This window comes from Dermochelys coriacea, chromosome 11, assembly GCF_009764565.3.
Source record: "Dermochelys coriacea isolate rDerCor1 chromosome 11, rDerCor1.pri.v4, whole genome shotgun sequence".
Lineage (NCBI taxonomy): Eukaryota > Metazoa > Chordata > Testudines > Dermochelyidae > Dermochelys > Dermochelys coriacea.
In genome coordinates this window covers 12,265,808-12,285,502 of record NC_050078.2, presented here as the reverse complement: position 1 = coordinate 12,285,502, position 19,695 = coordinate 12,265,808, and the positions used below count along the sequence as shown (strand labels likewise).

Below are 19,695 nucleotides of genomic sequence, written 5' to 3'. Positions count from 1 at the left end.
CGTGACGCCTCCATGGCCGCCCCTACACTTAGGATCCGGAGGAACATGTTGCTGCTTCTGGAAGCCGCACAAGCTGGGTAGGAAACCTGCCTGCACTGCCAACCAGAGTTTTAACAGCCTGGTCAGTGGTGCTGACTGGAGTTTTGACCGGGAGTTCTAGTCAAAAAACGAACACCCTGGCAACCCTATCTGTAATCAAGGGCATTCTGAAAGTCTCCGTACTGTTCTGACACTACTAGACTGCACTGTAAATTTCTGCTGTGTCTGTTTTTGACCCTCCCTATTGGAATGCACACCACTTGGTTACACCCTCCTATTAAAGGTACATCTCACCAATTTGAATGAATGGTTGGGAGACTCAGAGCAATGATATGGGATCACAAAACAGTAGCTCTCACAACGTGCTAAGGGTTGGACAAGTACAAAAAGGTATGGCTCCTGCCATGAGGAGTTTATTTATACTCTAAGGACCCAATCTTACAATAGGTCAATCTCATTGTAGGATCAGGGCCTAGAAAGGGAAGATATAGCCACAGACTACGGGAAGACATAGCCACAGACTACAATTAAATGAGCAGATGAGAACTGACTGTGTACTGATACATTTTTTTTATATAAAGATTTGGAGACCATCCCCAAGTTCTCTATAACTTTGGCATATGCTTCTCGCTGGAGTTAATTGTAATATACAAAAAAAAATCTTTGATATAAAAATAATTGAGTGAAGAAAACTAAAAATGACTTTTCTCTTGAGGAAGTTTATGCTGATATATAGACTTCAAATCCAACACTCACACTACCAGTTCTGACAACACTACAAGTGAATTATTTTTGTGAGACTCAAGAATTTTCTCATCTTTCTTTTTCTAAGCAAACATTTTCTCCTTTGTGGTCATGCCATATTTTAGGAACGTGTTCCATTTTAATTAAAATAATCTAGTAATCAATTCACGTACAGAGATCCGTTTCCTCAATCTGTCTTATTATAATGACACAGAGAGAAATTGAACAGTACTTAGACTCCGGACTGAAGAATGATGCTGGGACTATTGTAATAAGATTCCGCAGCCTCATGCATTCCATCAAAAGCCGCCGGCAATTATTACCCCTATTCATTGTGTAGAAAACTCTGGAGAAGAGCTGTAAATCGTGAGCTAGCTATTTAGCTAGTTGTGTCAAGAATGATCACGTTTTCATTCAGACAAACTTCAGAGACCAATGAGGCTTTCAGGGAAAAGCTTTCCCAAGTATACCTGTCTGCAGTGAATCACAGTGAGAAACTAAAGAGGAGCATACAAATGTTTGGCAGCAATCCTTTAAATTTCACAAGCCAAGCAGGTTCGGGCCAGGTCAGTACTTAAGGAGTTAGTAATTCAGTGAGTGAAGTTTCCCCTCTGAGTCAGAACTGAACCCAAGCCACAGTGTGGAGTTTCAGATAAGTAAAACCAAGGTCCAGACCACTTGTCCTATTAAAGATTCCAAGAGTTTCCATATGATGCCATGGTCATTTCCAAGTGTTAGCACAAGGGGCCTGGCTCAATCCCAGCATAATCCCTGTATGAATCCTCTCGTGCAGGTTCCATTGACACACTGTTCAATTTCAATTCCTGTCCAAAACAGTTCTGCAGTTGCTGTGCTCTGTTAATTGTCATGTTCCACCTTCCAAAGAGGCTGATGATGGGATCCTACTCTGTAGATTAAGTACATGAAACACATTGAGATGTTCAGAATGAAACACCAGTGCAAGATAAAATGACTGCGTGTCCCAGTTCTACTAGGATAGTCTTGGTTTTTCATTTAGTGTCTTGAGAACTTCTTTTCAAGACATCTGAGATGTCCCAGTTTAACTGTGAGGTTTTCATAATGACAAAAATATTTATTCAAGTCATGTTGCTATCCTGGTATAAAATACTTTCTACACCTGTTTCATTGTCATCACACAGTGAGCATGTTTAACACCAACTATTGATCAAGGCCAATGTTTATCATGACTTGTCAGGCAATAACATTGCAGTATGAGTCTAATGAGTCAATGTTCTAATCTAATCTAGTCACCATAAACCCCTGCTCTTGTGCCTCAGGGAGCAGAGGGCTGCTGAAGGAGATGTAACTGACAGACTCTCTGTCTGTTGCTTCCTTCCTCTCTGTAGTCAACAGAACCACAGAGAGGAGGGAAGCAAGAATTAGAGGGGTGCAAAAAGAAGAGGCAGAGCTGTTCCAGGTGGAGCTTTTCTCACCGAGGAGAAAAGATCAAAGAAAACAGACAGAATGCAGCACACTGGAATATTTCACAACTGTAAAACTGTTGCCACTAAAATGTCGCTCTGTTATTTTGGAAATATGATCATCTTAGTATAAGATTATTATCAATCCATACTTCCTCATCCCTCCTACCCCAACAAGTCCTAGCATACTTTGATAGAACCTCAATCCAACCCATGCTGAAAGCACCCCACCCCAACCTCCTCTAGCTAGCCCATCTGCCCCAGATGTCTGCACATCTGGTGTGCTGAGATTGTTCTTCAAAATGTAGTTTTATAAATCAATGTGTAGTGTCCTCTGGGATCCTTGAGGATGAAAGGTGCTATATTAATATCTCATCATTATCCTTCACTGGGTTTTCTAAAAGCTGCAGGCTGGAATTAGAAACTGAATACATAGCAGGGCATAGAGTATGGTGCTTTCTGTAAAATGTGTATAATGCTGTTTACTGGCAAAGAGTCCATAGCAGGATGCCAGATCTGAACCTCCCAGAACTCTGTAGTAATGTAGACCTAGATTGAGACTTTTGTCCCTGAGGGTTTATCTTTAGAGTGAGTCCCAATTAGAACTGCTAATTCAAAGATCCCTGAAATTTGGGAACATTTGGGTTCACATCTTAATGGCAATCCTGACTTCATGCCAGTAGTCCATTTGTACAGACTATTTACCTATCTCCCAATACATGAAGCATAGTCACGTAGGGCCAGATTCCAATATCCTTACACATGCTGAGTAGGATCTTGTTCTGCAAGTAATCTCACTGAAGTCAGTGGGACTACTCATGGAGCAGAGCATTATTCAATGTCAGGATAGATATCAGAAACTGGCTCTTAAATGTCTGTGCAGTGCTGTGAAGATGTAAAAAGTTGCTGTCTTTGTTACTACTGAGCTCCTCATCTTTTAATTGGCATGATGCTCTGCAGCCTCTTAAGAAAAAACAAATGAAGGATGAACCCACCTGACACAAAGGCCACTTTCTCCTTTAGTATTGGAAGGACATCAGCAGCTTTTAAGCCATCATTTCGAAAAGATCCTGCAAAACAGAGGAGAATAACAATGCCAAATTAGAAGGGATTGGGCCCTGGATACAGCTACCTACACACTCCACTGTGCTCAAATCAAATAACAGAAAGTGCTTTTCTGTAATTTATAGGCTATGAGACAGATTGTAATAGTTGAGACACAAACAGCATTAGCTTCACCAGCAATTTATTTATAAGGGGAAAGTCAGAAAGAATCCACCCAGACTATCTCACTCTTCAGAGTGCTGTAGGGTCAGTAACTTTTCAGTCAGAGAATCAATTTTTTCACCTTCTTCTTTATATAGACGAGACTGTGGTTAGCCCTTTGCAGGTGCATAGGAACGGAAAAGAGTGTGGCCTTCCCCGTATATGCCCCTAAGCAAAGCCCAAGTACAAGTGAAGTGGGCATTGCAGCACCTGCACTAATCGAGCATCACCCCTTGTGACAGATTCACCAAAGGGGTTGGGTTTATGTGGGGCCTGGCCTTTTTCCCTTCAGTATAGCTGGGCTGACCCAAGGGGAGAGTCTGTTGCACCATATCAAAGGGTAGAGGACCTTGTACGAGTCCTGCAGTTTACATGAACTTCGATGTGCTGTTTACCTTCCCCTGCAGTTTCAGTGACTTCATCCCCTCAAGGAATTTCACCAATAAATCACTGATTTTTCAGTCCCTTGGAAGCACAAGATGACATGAGTTTCCTCCTCTTTCAAAAGACAAGAGCACATTCCTTATGTACCATAAGCCAATATTAATGTATTGTCCCACTGCAGGCCAGATGCTGCTATTCCATCAGCTGCTGTTGAAAAATGAGCATTTGAAGGACATCTTTGCAGTTGCCATGGACTACAAAGCAACTGTCATTGCACAGCAAACACCCATCGTAAAAAGATAGCTGCAATACAAATTTGAATCCACCATGGTTACATGGACACAAAAGGTTACACCGTGCACTGAAACACTTTATTTTTACTTTTAGCCTTTCTCAGACAGACGACATCCACCATTCGTCTGAGAGAAAAGCAGAGCGTGGGATAAACCTCTCTCTTAGAAGCAGCTCTGTTAATTGGCCTGAAATGAGGAGTTTCACTCCAGCTATAACATCTGACTGCCTTGTGTTCAACACTCTGTGGTTTGTCTTGTCACAGCTGCTGAATGCAGCACCTCTCGCGCAGGATTTTTGATTGTCTGAGATTGAATGTGGATGGAAAAAAAGCTCCTCTGAGTATTTTGTCATGTTCCATACATTACTTACACAGCAAAGACATATGATCTTTATCCCTGCAAGTCTGTGCAATCGGCAAGAGGTGAACTAGCCCTAGCATATACAATAATACAGCAGCTATCCACATTTTGCAAGGGCGAGGTCCTTACTGCAAATTTGCAGACAGCCAAACAACTGCACCTAATCTGTACATATACTATTATTATTACCACCATTATTGATTTACTATTAAAGATAAGTTAGTGTAGCATTCTAAATTTACAGACTGCATTTGCTTGCGTAATAACCTGCCTTGCATATGTGATCATGTCATCCTCTAGTGACTGACCCTGTAAGTACAAAAGGCTGCCATTCCATTGAAGTTCTTCTTCAATTCAGCTGGTCGAAAGAGGCCAGCCTTGTTTGTGGTACTAAATGGCTCACATTTGATCCATCCTGACAGCAGTGGCATATGTATAGCCTCATAAAACAAATGTATTATGCTGGTTCTTGTATCCTTCTTGATAAAGGAATAGGCACTGCTTGCTGGCTGAGCTCCCCAAAAGAATATAGCAGTAGTTGATTTGATTTGCACTCCTCCTGCTCTTATAGGGAGAGGTTTTCCATAACCTACATCTTAAACCCTTTCAAGGCTAGATTTGAATCTTGCATTGCACTTTAAGAACCCTGATTTGTGGAATCCTCTCATGTGCTCACATTTTGGTACTCACTTCTGATAGCTTCAAAAGCAAATAATTTGCATGTGTTTATGAAAACTGAGATAGAAAGGAGAGAGGTGATTGATTTCCTGCAGGTCTTGGATCATAGTGATTTAGCCTCCGACAACATTTTAGGATGATTTATGCAGTTTACCTAACCCCCCTTATTCAATCAGGGATCTCGGGATCATAGTGGATCACAAGCTAAATTTAAGTCAACAGTGTAACGCTGTTGCAAAAAAAAAAAAAAAAAAGCGAACATTATTCTGGGATGTATTAGCAGGAGTGTTGTAAGCAAGACACAAGAAGTAATCCTTCCACTCTACTCCGCACTAATTAGGCCTCAACTGAGTATTGTGTCAAGTTCTGAGTGCCATATTTCAGGAAGGATGTGGAAAAATTAGAGATAGTCCAGAGAAGAGTGACAAAAATGATTAAAGGTCTAGAAAACATGACCTATGAGGGAAGTTGAAAAAAAATTTGTTTGTTTAGTCTGGAAAAGAGAAGACTAAAGGGGAACATGATAACAGTTTTCAAGTCATAAAAGGTTGTTACAAGAGGAGGGAGAAAAATTGTTTTTCTTAATCTCTGAGGATAGAACAAGAAGCAATGGGCTTAAATTGCAGCAAGGGAGGGTTAGGTTGGAGATTAGGAAAAACTTCCTAACTGTCAGGGTGGTTAAGCACTGGAATAAATTGCCTAGGGAAGTTGTGGTCCATCATTGTCTAACATGCTCTTAAAAATCTCCAAACCGCTGTCAGGAATGATCTAGATAATACTTACTCCTGTCATGAGGCAGGGGACTGGACTAGATGACCTCTTGAGGTCCCTTCCAGTCCTATGATTCTAAAACAAATCATAAAACAAACAGAGCAACTGATACATTAGCTGCACATGATCCTTCTTAGGTACAGAAATAGAACACTGAGCCAAATTTTTGCCTGATACAACACCTAATACAAATTTTTCCCTGATTGATTTCACTGGAGGAAGAACTCTACCCATTGTTACCTTGCATATGTTGAGAGAAACAGTGGATCCAATACTGCAGACTGGCCAGTTTCTACACCACTGAAGTTAATAGGACCTTTGCCACCAATATCAGTGGGTGCTGACTGGGCACTATGTGAATAAGGCTGGAGAATTGGGCCATATATATTAAATTAATAGGGTCTTCTCAGCCTGATGCACCAGGAGCAAAGCTCCATGGGTTCCAGAACAACTTTGAGTGACCTCCCACTGGGCCAGCACAGCAGCAATACACTTAGTTTCCATGGTGATAGTACCTGCACCTGACTCAGCATCAGCCCTGGTCTACACTAGGAGTCGAGGTTGAATTTAGCAGCGTTAAATCGATTTAACCCTGCACCCGTCCACATGACGAAGCCCTTTTTTCCGACTTAAAGGGCGCTTAAAATCGATTTCCTTACTCCAACCCTGACAGGGGATTAGCGCTGAAATCGGCCTTGCTGGGTCAAATTTGGGGTACTGTGGATGCAATTAGATGGTACTGGCATCTGAGAGCTATCCCAGAGTGCTCCATTGTGACCGCTCTGGACAGCACTCTCATCTCAGATGCACTGGCCAGGTAGACAGGAAAAGGCCCGCAAACTTTTGAATTTCAATTTCCTGTTTGGCCAGCATGGCAAACTGCAGGTGACCATACAGAGCTCATCAGCAGAGGTGACCATGATGGAGTCCCAGAATCGCAAAAGAGCTCCAGCATGGACCAAATGGGAGGTACGGGATCTGATCGCTGTATGGGGAGAGGAATCTGTGCTATCAAAACTACGTTCCAGTTTTTGAAATGCCAAAACATTTGTCAAAATCTCCCAGGGCACGAAGGACAAAGGCCATAACAGGGATCCAAAGCAGTGCTGCATGAAACTTAAGGAGCTGAGGCAAGCCTACCAGAAAACCAGAGAGGCCAATGGCCGCTCCGGGTCAGAGCCCAAAGCATGCCGCTTCTATGCTGAGCTGCATGCCATTTTAGGGGGTTCAGCCATCACTACCCTAGCCGTGTTGTTTGACTCCTTCAATGGAGATGGAGGCACACGGAAGCAGGTTTGGGGACGAGGAAGTAGATGATGATGATGAAGTTGTAGATAGCTCACAGCAAGCAAGCGGAGAAACTGGTTTTCCCAACAGCCAGGAATAGTTTCTCACGCTGGACCTGGAGCCAGTACCCCTGAACCCACCCAAGGCTGCCTCCCGGACTTGCCAAGCGGAGAAGGGACCTCTGGTGAGTGTACCTTTTAAAATACTATACATGGTTTAAAAGCAAGCATGTTTAATGATTAATTTGCCCTGGCATTCGTGGCTCTCCTGGATATACTCTCAAAGCCTTTGCAAAAGGTTTCTGGGGAGGGCAGCCTTATTCCATCCACCATGGTAAAACACTTTACTACTCCAGGCCAGTAGCACGTACTCGGGAATCATTGTAGAACAAAGCATTGCAGTGTATGTTTGTTGGCATTCAAACAACATCCGTTCTTTATCTCTCTATGTTAGCCTCAGGAGAGTGATATCATTCATGGTCACCTGGTTGAAATAGGTTTCAGAGTGCAGCCGTGTTAGTCTGTATTCGCAAAAAGAAAAGGAGTACTTGTGGCACCTTAGAGACTAACACATTTATTTGAGTATAAGTTTTGTGAGCTACAGCTGAATGCATCCGATGAAGTGAGCTGTAGCTCACGAAAGCTTATGCTCAAATAAATTTGTTAGTCTCTAAGGTGACACAAGTACTTCTTTTCTTTTTGGTTGAAATAGGGTGTTTTTCTTAAGGGGACATTCAGAGGTGTCCATTCCTGCTGGGCTGTTTGCCTGTGGCTGAACAGAAATGTTCCTCGCTGTTAGCCACAGGGAGTGGGGAGAGGTTAGCCACGCACTGGTGGAAGGCAAAATGCGATCTTGGAACGAAAGCACATGTGCTATGTATGTAATGTTAACAGCAAAGTTTACTGTGAAAGAGTGTACCCATTGTTCTATAAAATGTATCTTTTTGAATACCACTGTCCCTTTTTTCTTCTCCACTAGCTGCATGTGTTTCAAGGATCACAGGATCTTCTCCTTCCCAGAAGATAGCGAAGATTAGAAGGCGAAAAAAACGCACTCACAATGAAATGTTCTCTGAGCTCATTCTGTCCTCCCACACTGACAGAGCACAGATGAATGCGTGGAGGCAGACAATGTCAGAGTGCAGGAAAGCACAAAGTGACCGGGAGGAGAGGTGGCGGGCTGAAGAGAGGGCTGAAGCTAAAAGGTGGCAGCAGCGTGATGAGAGGTGGCAGGATTCAATGCTGAGGCTGCTGGAGGATCAAACTAATATGCTCCAGCGTATGGTTGAGCTGCAGGAAAGGCAGCAGGAGCACAGACCACCGCTACAGCCCCTGTGTAACCAACCGCCCTCCTCCCCAAGTTCCATAGCCTCCTCACCCAGACGCCAAAGAACTTTTAAAGTGCTGTGTGGCCTTGTCCTCCCCTCCTCCACCACTCCTTCTGGGCTACCTTGGTAATTATCCCCCTATTTGTCTGATGAATTAATAAAGAATGCATGAATGTGAAGCAACAATGACTTTCTTGCCTCTGCAATCGGTGATCGAAGGAGGAGGGGAGGATGGTTAGCTTACAGGGAAGTAAAGTGAACCAAGGGGCAAGGGGTTTCATCAAGGAGAAACAAACAGAACTTTCACACTGTAGCCTGGCCAGTCATGAAACTGGTTTTCAAAGCTTCTCTGTGCTCTTCTAACTGCCCTGGTGTCTGACTGTGCTTAACCAGCAGCCAGGCAATTTGCCTCAACCTCTCACCCCAACAAACGTCTCTCCCTTACTCTCACACATATTGTGGAGTGCACAGCAGGCAGTAATAACAGTGGGAATATTGGTTTCGCTGAGGTCTAACCGAGTCAGTAAACTTCCCCAGCGTGCTTTTAAACGTCCAAAGGCACATTCTACCACCATTCTGTACTTGCTCAGCCTGTAATTGAACAGCTCCTGACTACTGTCCACGCTGCTTGTATATGGCTTCATGAGCCATGACATTAAGGGGTAGGCTGGGTCCTCAAGGATAACTACAGGCATTTCAACATCCCCAATGGTTATTTTCAGGTTTGAGAATAAAGTCCCTTCCTGCAGCTTTTGAAACAGACCAGAGTTCCTGAAGATGCGAGTGTCATGTACCTTTCCCGGTCATCCCACGTTGATGAAACGTCCCTTCTGATCCACCCGTCCTTGCAGCACTATTGAAAAGTACCCCTTGCGGTTTATGTACTCGCTGGCTTGGTGCTCCGGTGCCAAGATAGGGATATGGGTTCCGTCTATGGCCCGACCACATTTAGGGAATCCCATTGCAGCAAAGCCATCCACTATGATCTGCACATTTCCCAGGGTCACTACCCTTGATATCAGCAGATCTTTGATTGTGTTGGCTACTTGCATCACAGCAGCCCCCATGGTAGATTTGCCCACTCCAAATTGATTCCCAACTGACTGGTAAGCTGTCTGGCATTGCAAACTTCCACAGGGCTATTGCCACTCACCTCTCAACTGTGAGGGCTGCTCTCATCTTGGTATTCTTGCACTTCAGGGCAGGGGAAAGCAAGTCACAAAGCTCCATGAAAGTGCCCTTATGCATGCGAAAATTTCGCAGCCACTGGGAATCGTCCCAGACCTGCAACACTATGTGGTCCCACTAGTCTGTGCTTGTTTCCTGGGTCCAGAATCAGCGTTCCACCACATGAGCCTGCCCCATTAGCACCATGATGCCCACATTGCCAGGGCCTGTGCTTTGAGAGAAGTCTGTGTCCATGTCCTCATCACTCTCATCACCGTGCTGATGTCACCTACTTACCTGGTTTCGCTTTGCCAAGTTCTGGTGCTGCGTATACTGCTGGATAATGCGTGTGGTGTTTAATGTGTTCCTAATTGCCAAAGTGATCTGAGCAGGCTCCATGCTTGCCATGGTATGGCGTCTGCACAGAAAAAAGGCGCGGAACAATTGTCTGCCGTTGCCCTGATGGAGGAAGAGGCGACTGACGACATGGCTTACAGGGTTGGCTTACAGGGAATTAAAATCAACAGAGGAGGTGGCTTTGCGAGAAACTGAATGGCCCCCTCAAGGATAGAACTCAAAACTGCGTTTAGCAGGCCGTTGATTTCATAGAGGGAGGGAGGGAGGAGAAAATGAATACAAAACAAATCTGGTCTATTTCTTGTTTTGAGCTGCTTCATCTATCTTTATACATCTTGCTGGCAGCAGACTGTGCAGTACGACCGCTAGCCGTCGTCATCTCCTGGGTGCTCAGCAGAAGACAATGCAGTATGACTACTGGCCATCATCTTCTGCTAGCTGCAGTTTAAAAGACAGTGCACTGCCGATAGGACTCAATCGCCATGAGACAAAACTTAAAAGGGAAATGACCGGGTTGAGTCACTCCCATGTTTCCCCAGGCGCCCGGTTAAAAGACTACCCAAGACTACGTCGATGACGGCTACCAGTCATACCATACTGTCTGCTGCCAAAAGGCAATAAACTGCTGCGGTGTAGCAATGCAATACCACGTCTGCCAGCACCCAGGAGACATACGGTGACCGTTAGCTGAGCGGGCTCCATGCTTGCCATGGTATGGCATCTGCACAGGTAACTCAAGAAAAAAGGCGCAAAACGATTCACTGCCCGTGCTTTCAAGAAGGGAGGGAGTGAGGGAACGGGGGCCTGACAATATGTACCCAGAACCACCAGCAACAATGTTTTAGTCCCATCAGGCACTGGGATTTCTACCCAGAATTCAAATGGGCGGCGGAGACTGCGGGAACTGTGGGATAGCTACCCACAGTGCAACGCTCCGGAAGTCAACGGTTGCCTCGGTACTGTGGATACACTCCGCCGAATACATGCACTTAGAGCATTTGTGTGGGGACACACGCAATCGACTGTATAAAACACTTTCTACAAAACCGACTTCTATAAATTCAATCTAATTTCGTAGTGTAGACATAACCCTTAGAACTGCACCTGTGGTAGATTCAGACCCTCTTAATGAAGATGTTACAACAGCCTTTACTAAGAGAGCATAGCTGCGACAGAAGGTATGAATGGGCACAATAATAAGGGTTTATAGATGCAGGTGTGTGCATACACTTATAAAACATACTATAGTGCTCTTCAGTAGTGGTCAAAAACACTGAAAAGACTGCAAGCCATGGGCCAACTCATCAGCCAGGGCACCAAATCAAGCTCCCAACAGTATCAAATTTTCAGCCCCTTTCTTCAGGGATGGGTTTCTCTCTCAAACACCAAAACGGTCCAACATAAATCATACAGGTGAACCAGGTCCTTTCCCTTGGCCCAGGGTCCTCTGTAGGAGCCCAGCCACTCTTTGCAGCTCTCTCGCCTAACAAAGCTGCTTGTTGGTCTTTTACCTAAGAACCTGGGACCAGATTTTTAAAGATAGGGTGCCTAAATACCTTTAAAAACTGGCCCCAGGTGACCTGCAGGCCATCACCTGCTCCCTGGCCTCAAACCTGTCACCTGGGAGGCAGCTAATTAGTCACAGGTAACAACTCCTCTTAAAAAGCCAGCCCACCCTGTGGCAAAACACTACTGTAAATTGTATTGTTTTGGACCACTACTGTATTATATTGTGGTCTTTTTCTAATAAGGGTTGCAGGGGAGGGGTACATATGTGTTTAAAGGGAAAGTAGAAGTTCAAATAAGATAAAAGGCAGCCCAAAAATCAACAGCAACCCAGCCTCAGAGAGGAACTGGCCCAGCAAATACGCTTTCTCTAGTTTATAATTTATAAACATGCCCATTCTTATTATTTTTAGATTAGAACATTTTCATACCAACTACCAGCTGTTTCTAATACATTGGTTTCTGATGTGTTTGTTTCCATTTCCAAATGCCATGTCATATGTGCATGACAGTGTATAATTTTTTCTATGGAATCCTGTGTATACAAACCCCAGGTCTGATTAATACATAAAACATGGCACCAATAATACTTTGCATCCAACTACACACATCTTTATCCTCACTCTGCCTTCTAAGAATGGAGCTAGTCATTGGCAAATGATTGGGAGGAAGGACAGAATTGTGGTAAAAGTACAGCTCTGCACTGAAAGAAGACTGTAAAAAGGTACTCCCTAGACCAGCAGATCTGCTGACTTTAAGGGCAAAATACAAATTCTCTCTGCTCTTTTCTCTTATTATTCCTTCAGGACCAAGACAGATATAAGTGAGCTGGATTCCAGTCCTTCTGCATCATCAATGGAACTGTTTGCTCATTTCCAGTCACTAATTCACCAACTGTGAACAGGAATGGGACTACACAACAATATCTCTTGCTCTTTTGATCTGTAGATCTCAAAGCACAGTACAAAGAAGGTTAAGTATTGTTGTTCCAGTTTTACACATGGGAAAACTGAGGAACAGCCAATGAAGTGGAGTGCTCAAGATCACCCACCTGGATGGAATCAGACTCAGACAGATTCCAGGTTTCCTGAGTCTTAGTCTAGTGCCCCAGCCATTGGACTACAAGTGTCAGTGAAGCATAATTAGTCCTGCCAAACCCTTTATTATTAGTGATGGTGTGAGAAGATCAAGTTTACAGGGTTGGCAGTTAGAAAAATTCTTCTTGTAAACGGAGCCCATTTGATAGGGAGTCACTGAGAAATGACAAACATGGAACTAATCCCATAATGCTATTTTTACATAGTCACTTTTCAGAGCAGAACAACACTTTAAAGCAGTCATTTACCCACCTCAAGTTCTCTAAATGGGAGATCTAGTTTTAGGTGGGGCACAGTAACCCAGACACCATATGATTGAGGAAGGGAGCTTGAGGAATATTCCCACAAAAGAGCAGTCAGTGAAACATAGCAAATTCAAACCAATAAAAGGAAATGCTTTTTTCCACACAATGCATAAATTAGCCTGTGCAACTCATTGCCACATGATATTGAAGTCAGACGCTCAACTGGATTCAAAAAGATTGGTCATTTACATGGATAACAAGAATATCCAGGGTTATAGTAGAAAAGAATAATATAGACAAGAGCTTTGGAAGGGATATAAACCCTCAAGCTTGGGGTGTAAGCCAAACTCTAATAGTTAGAGTTAGTACAGTAAACTATCTCTGGAGACAGCTTACCCCATAACTGCCTACTTCAGGATTTCTTTCTCTGAAGCACATAGCTTTGGCCACTGTTGGAGCAGGATACTGGACTAGATGGGCCAGCGGTATGATCCAGTCTGGCTGTTCCTATAAATGATTTAACTCTAATCTGGAAAATGCAGTATTCTCTCAATTTCAAATAAAGATCAGCTGTTAGAAAATCCATGGAAATAGTTTATATATAGAATGAATATGTATCTGAAAAAAAGAGGGCATATTGTCAAAGCACTGCATGGGGTTACAGTCATGTGACTTTGATGGGAGGTACTCGTCTAAAACCCCATGCAATGTTTTAGGAAAGTAACCCCACATTTTTTAATAGTTCTCAGAACAGATTTTACCACTTAAGGAACTTTGGCATTAAATTGGGCCAAACCCATCCCTTGTGTAACTTCACTGAAGTCCATGAATTATGCCGGGATGAATCTGGGTCACACTGACTTTGTTCTTTCTTCTCTTCGCTAAGGCCCCTCCTAGAATCTTTTTCTGTTTTTGTGAATAATTTTTTCTTCTGAATTTTTGAGTCTGTTTTCCTTCATCCTTCTTTTGGTCCTAAATCTCTGTTGATTTTGTTATTGCTTGTCTTACAACAGCTACTGGTTGCACTAAATAATATCAGTGCTAGGCACTGTACAAACACATAGTAAGAAACAGTCCCTGCTGCAAACATCTTACAATGGAAACAGCAAAGAAAGATTAAGACTGGGAGAAAGGGAGTATTATTTTTCCCATTTTACAGATGGGGAATTGAGACACAGAGAAATTAAGTAACTGGCCCAAGATCAGACATGAAGTCTGTCTAGAGCTGGGACTAGAACCCATATCTCTTGAGTCCTAGCCCAATATCTTAACCACAAGATCTTCCCCTTTCTATGTTCTTGGAGAATGCCATAGTTCTTTCTTCTCTAAATGCTTCCCCTTTTCTTTTTCATATTTCCCCCTCTCTCCATTACTTCTTTTTTCAATATTTTTGCCCGTTTTCATTTATTTTTATTATACTCATTTTAATTCTCTCTGTTCCTTATTACACTCTGTTCTCTTTCGGTCTTAAGTAGGGTTGCCAACTTTCTAATAGCAGAAAACCAAACGCTGTTGCCCCACCCCTGTCCCAAACCCCCCCTTCTCTGAGGCCCTGCCCCTTCTCACTCCATCACCTCTCCCTCTATCACTTGCTCTCCCCCACCCTCACTCACTCGCCCATTTTCACCAGGCTAGGGCAGGGAGTTGGGATGCGGAGGGGTGTGAGGGCTCCAGCTGGGGGTGTGGGCTCTGGGGTGGGGCCAGAGATGAGGGGTTCAGGGTGTGGGAGGGAAGTCTGGGCTGCGGCAGGGGGATGAGGTGAGGGAGGGGGTGAGGGCTCCATCTGGGGGTGCAGGTTCTGGGGTGGGGCCAGGGGTTTGGGGTGCAGGAGAGGGCTGTGGGCTGGGGCACTCAGGGCAGGGACGGCGTGCGGAGCCCCCTTAGCCATCCCCGAGCCAGAGGGGCATGCTGGCTGCCTCTGATTCCTGGGTAGGGAATCTGCCAGCCCCACTGCTCTGCCAACCGGACTTTTAATGGCCCAGTCAGCGGTGCTGACCAGAGCCACCAGGATCCCTTTTCGATCGGGTGTTCTGGTCGAAAACCGGACACCTGGCAACCCTACTCTTGAGCTCTCTTGGTCCTTCCTGCTTTCCCATAATGCACTCCATTTCCTCCTTTGGATTATATAACCACATCCCCTCCCTTCTTAACCTTCTGTGGCAATTAAAAACATTAAAGTTTTTAATGTTTAATGAGATCCTTGGATGGAAGGCAAGAAAGCAATGTCATGTACTATTATTATAAATTATATTTATTGTTCAAACCCTGCAGAGTAAAAGCAAATCCTACCCTAGAAGGGTCAGTGAGGCAGAGCCAAGACAGTGCCTGATGGGCTCTCTGCCACCAGGCAGAGAATATGCTGGTTTTAGACAGATTTGTTCAGAACCAGACGGGATTGTAAGAGAAGCAACATGTGCTTCCGACCAGTGTTTGCAGGCACCATCTGGCTGAGACAAGTGGGTGTGAATATGCCCCCTGTCAGTTGACCACACCTCTTGTGAATGTATTGCAAAAGCGGAGTGCATTACTTCTTTTCTGTTTACTCAGGAGCAAGAGGGTCTTCCCCTCCCTTTCCCACGCCTGGTGCCCAGATAGTAAGATTTTGCCCAAACCAAGGTCATTCCTAGACTAGGTAGAATCTCATTTTCCATTCTCATTCTGTTGAGGAAGTTAAAAAAGGAAAGAAATGAATCAAATCTAAAGACAGAAAGGCATGATTAATCTATAAAATCATTATTGAGTTCTGAGTATTACTGAAGCTTAACACCAGGATCTACAAACTTCAGCAAGAGCAGAGATTATTATGCTACTTAATAACCAATTAAGAAAGTAAAATAATATCTGTGGAGTTCACAATAATCAGTAACCACTACAGATTTTCAGGTTAGAAGGCAGTGAGATCAGGGCAAAAGGCAGATTGAATTAAACCAAAGCAACAAGGATAGAAAAGTAGCTGTCTTCTACCTTCCATTGTTTGCCTTCTCAATCAATAGGATCTAATTTAGTGTTCCTGCCATATGTTGTCTCTTTCCTAAATGAATTTGCGTTCAAGTGAATGGACTGCTTGAATTCAACACACACTGAACAAGAGATGTGACCAAAGTGAGCAATGTTCATCTGGGGAGCACAAAAGAACCAAACCCAACATTACAGGTATTTTCCATGGAACTGTAGTTTGCCTGGACTGTGCTACTTACACTTCATAGAACAGGAGCTAGAATCTGCTCTCAGTTACACTAGTGCAAATGGAAATAACTCCTTTGTCCTCAATGGACTTGCACTGCTGTAACGCCAATGTAATTGAGGACCCAATTCAGCAAAGCATTTAAGCACGTGCTTAAATCCCATTGACCTCAAAGTGCACAAGTTCTTTGTTATATAGAAGGTACTTTAGTATGTGTTTGAAGTTAAACATATGCCTCAGTCCTGCATGGAATTGGGACCTGACAGTTGACTCTAGCTCTCAGTACATTATGAATTTGAACTGTAACACTTCCCCTAGTACTATACTGAGTAAATCTTTGTATGCTGCTAGGCATAGTGTACACATATACATGCAATATAGTCTAAACTGTGTCCTAGTGAACTTTTTAAAGAGTTCAATCACAAGAACCATGGAAACCAAACAGACAGTATGCACAGCAGACTAATACCACTGGTCCATATGCCAAACAATTTATCCCAGCCAAGACAAAGGTTATATTCATCCTACACTTGAATTTATTCTAAAATGAGAAGATGAATGTCCTTTTATATATATTACTTAGACCCAGTCCAAAACTAATATTATTTTTTATGTTTCCCCATTCTGTCCTTCCTTCTATTAATTATACAACATGATTGCTTTCTGCAACATCCCCTGAGTCGGAGCTATTTGATAACAATACTTAGCTTTTCAAAACTCTGCCAATACTTGTCAGAGATCCAGCAGCTCTTGCCCATTCTGTAGTGGAAAGTCTGTCTCTCAAATTTCCTGTTACTTAGAGCCTCACACAGGGGCAGCCACTGTGAGCTAAAACCCTCCCCCATGCCTGGTCTGTGACATTAAGTTCTGGCAGGTTTTGTCAAGTTTTTTTTTTCTTTTGTTGCTAAAATTGTTATTCCCTCCACGAGGCACTTGGCAGCACCAGGCCTCACAACACAGCCTCTGAATATACAAACATCTAAACTGTGGCCCCACAGCTTGAGAGGAGGCCAAATAATAGGCAAGGCTTTGAGAAAGATACACCCACTTGTATCAAACATGCAAATTCATCAGCTTCAGGGCACATGTGGCCTCTTACAAACTGCATTCAGCATCTAAAGTCAAAAACATGACACTTTGTGTATCACACCTCCGCTAACAGCCAGACTTTGTCTTTTCATATGAAGGCACAAAACTCCTCAAAGCACTAGAAGAACACTGAATTAATGTACAATCTGTGGTGAATGCTATACTTTATGTCCATCAGCAGGGTATTATTTTTATTTTAAACAAACACTAACAATACTATGAGGATGTAACTAATGCAAGTCAAACTTTAGTGGCATTCCTTTTTTATTTTCATCTGGGGCTTGGGATCAGTCTAAGAAGTTTCATTTCTTGCCTTCATAAAAGTAACAATTATTGGCACTCCTATAATGCCTTTAACCACCATAGCCCTGGGGCTAGAGCACTCGCCACAGAGTCAGAAGACATGTGTTCTATTCCTGGCTCTGCTGCTATATTGCTCTGTGACCTTAAACAAGCTGTTTTAATTTCTTTGTGTTTTAGTTTCCCAACTATAAAAAGGAAATAATGGTTACCTTTGTAAAATACTTTGAGATCTGTAAATGTAAAGTTTTACAAAGTGTTGAATGTTGTTATTATCTGAAGATCTCAAAGTGCTTTACAAACATTAATTAATTTAGCCTCACAAAGCCCCTCTGAGGTAGGAGATCAGAATATTTCCCTTTTCAGATGGGGAAACTGAGGCACAGAAAGGTTAAGAGACTTTCTCAAGATCACTTTGGAAGTTTGTGGGATCACCTGATGCCAAGTCTTGTACTTTTAGGGCTCAAAACTGCAAGTTGCTGAAGACTTGACTGCAAAGGGAACTGAGAATAATCAGCACGTTGCAGGACTGAGCCTTTAGCCAGAAAACCATCCTTTTCCTCTTGTACATTTTTGTACTCTACAGCAGGGATGGTCAATAGGCAGACCATGGGCCAAATCCAGACCGCCAGACACTTTTGAACAACTGCAAAATCTTTTATTTACTTATTACCATCATTATTGTTATTGCAGTGTGAAAAATGTTTTTCTGGACCTTGACTATACCTTGACCAAGAAATTTGAACCTTGACAAAAAATAATTGACTATTCCTGCTCTACAATAACTATCAAAAAGACTGCTGCCTGTAATATTGTTAGTGCAGGGCTAGGGACCATTTCTACTCTAGAATACTGTCAGTTGTTTTAAGTAAGGGCATTTTCTCTGACCAAACCTGATGTGTTTGAACATTTCCTTTTCATTTCACTCTCCTTTCAATCACAACTGAATCCCTTATGGAAACATTCTATAGAATTTAATAACCCTATAAACTGTTTTAAATCTGCCTATGGGTTTCTATAAGAAGGATGCAATTCACCATTAAACTCTGCAGATTGGTACAGAAGGATCTCATTCTGCATTAAATTCTGTAGGTTAGAAAAATTTCTATAAACTACATTGATTTCATTCCTGGTATATTCTATAGACTTTTTCCATAAGTGTTGTTGCAGGACATCAGCCTGTACCTGTAATTCATCAAGTGACATCATTAGGTCACCCACCTGTCTAACAGAAAACCAGATTCTCAAATTCTAGAGGTCTCCAGTCCCCAGTATTCATTTTCTAGGATGAAAAAATAAAATATCTAATTATGTACAACATTCAGGAGTGAAACCCTGGCCTTACAAAAGAACCATATGCCAGTGCCTAAAGTGGGCTTTCCCAACATCTGCTTCCCAAGGGGATTTAATGCCAGACAGTAAAAAAGCAACTTTAATTAGAGGCCAATTCAGATCCTCATCTCAGCACCTATAACTTAACAAAATCCCAAACAATCAGAACAACCGCATTTTCCCCAAAATTAAAAACAATCTGTTAATTTTTTCTAAGATAGAAACCTTTTTTTTTTTTGTTATTCTTTCTTTAATAGAGTGCATGTGCTCAATCCTAACACATACAAATACACCAGCAAAGTTCCCATTGACTTGGCTGGGAGAAGGATTGGGTCTTGTGTGAATGGCACTATGTTTTTTAAATTAAAAATAATAATCCATCTTTGGTTTTGGTTCATGTTATACATTCAGAAGCACAGGTCTAATTGTTAATTAGTTTTGTTTAATCTTTTTATTCCTATGTCTGTCTCACCAACTCTCCTCATCTGAAGAGAAACTTTTCCTCCCTTGTTTATAGCTCTTGGTCCTACTCTCATTCTACCATTGCTTAGGATTTTAATTCCATAGATATTATTTATTTCTGCAGTGTGTTTTCAGATCCAGCTAGTTCAAAAGACTCTACATGAAATGAGGGCTGGATCCTGCAACTGATATGCATAGTCCTTATTGAAGTGGCTGGTCCCTCTTTGGTGAGGAGGCTCACTGACTTCATTCTTGAATGAGTAAGGATTTGCCATTTAGAGCCAAACTGATCCATGGCATAAGCCCACACAGAAAAGTAAGGGGGCAGTCGGCGTGATCAGCCCTATGTACGCATCAGCTACATG

At 42.9% G+C, this 19,695-nt stretch overlaps 1 protein-coding gene across 6 annotated transcripts in view; it reads right to left on the bottom strand.

The window, feature by feature from the left end:
- The window catches only part of KALRN (kalirin RhoGEF kinase), a 777,539-nt gene that overhangs the window by 539,413 nt on the left and 218,431 nt on the right, over window positions 1-19,695 (bottom strand). For all 6 annotated transcript variants that reach the window (XM_038421355.2, XM_038421356.2, XM_038421358.2 and 3 more), the window contains exon 2: window positions 3,221-3,295. In XM_038421355.2, the coding sequence (XP_038277283.1) occupies window positions 3,221-3,295 (75 nt within the window). The remainder of the gene's footprint in view (window positions 1-3,220; window positions 3,296-19,695) is intronic.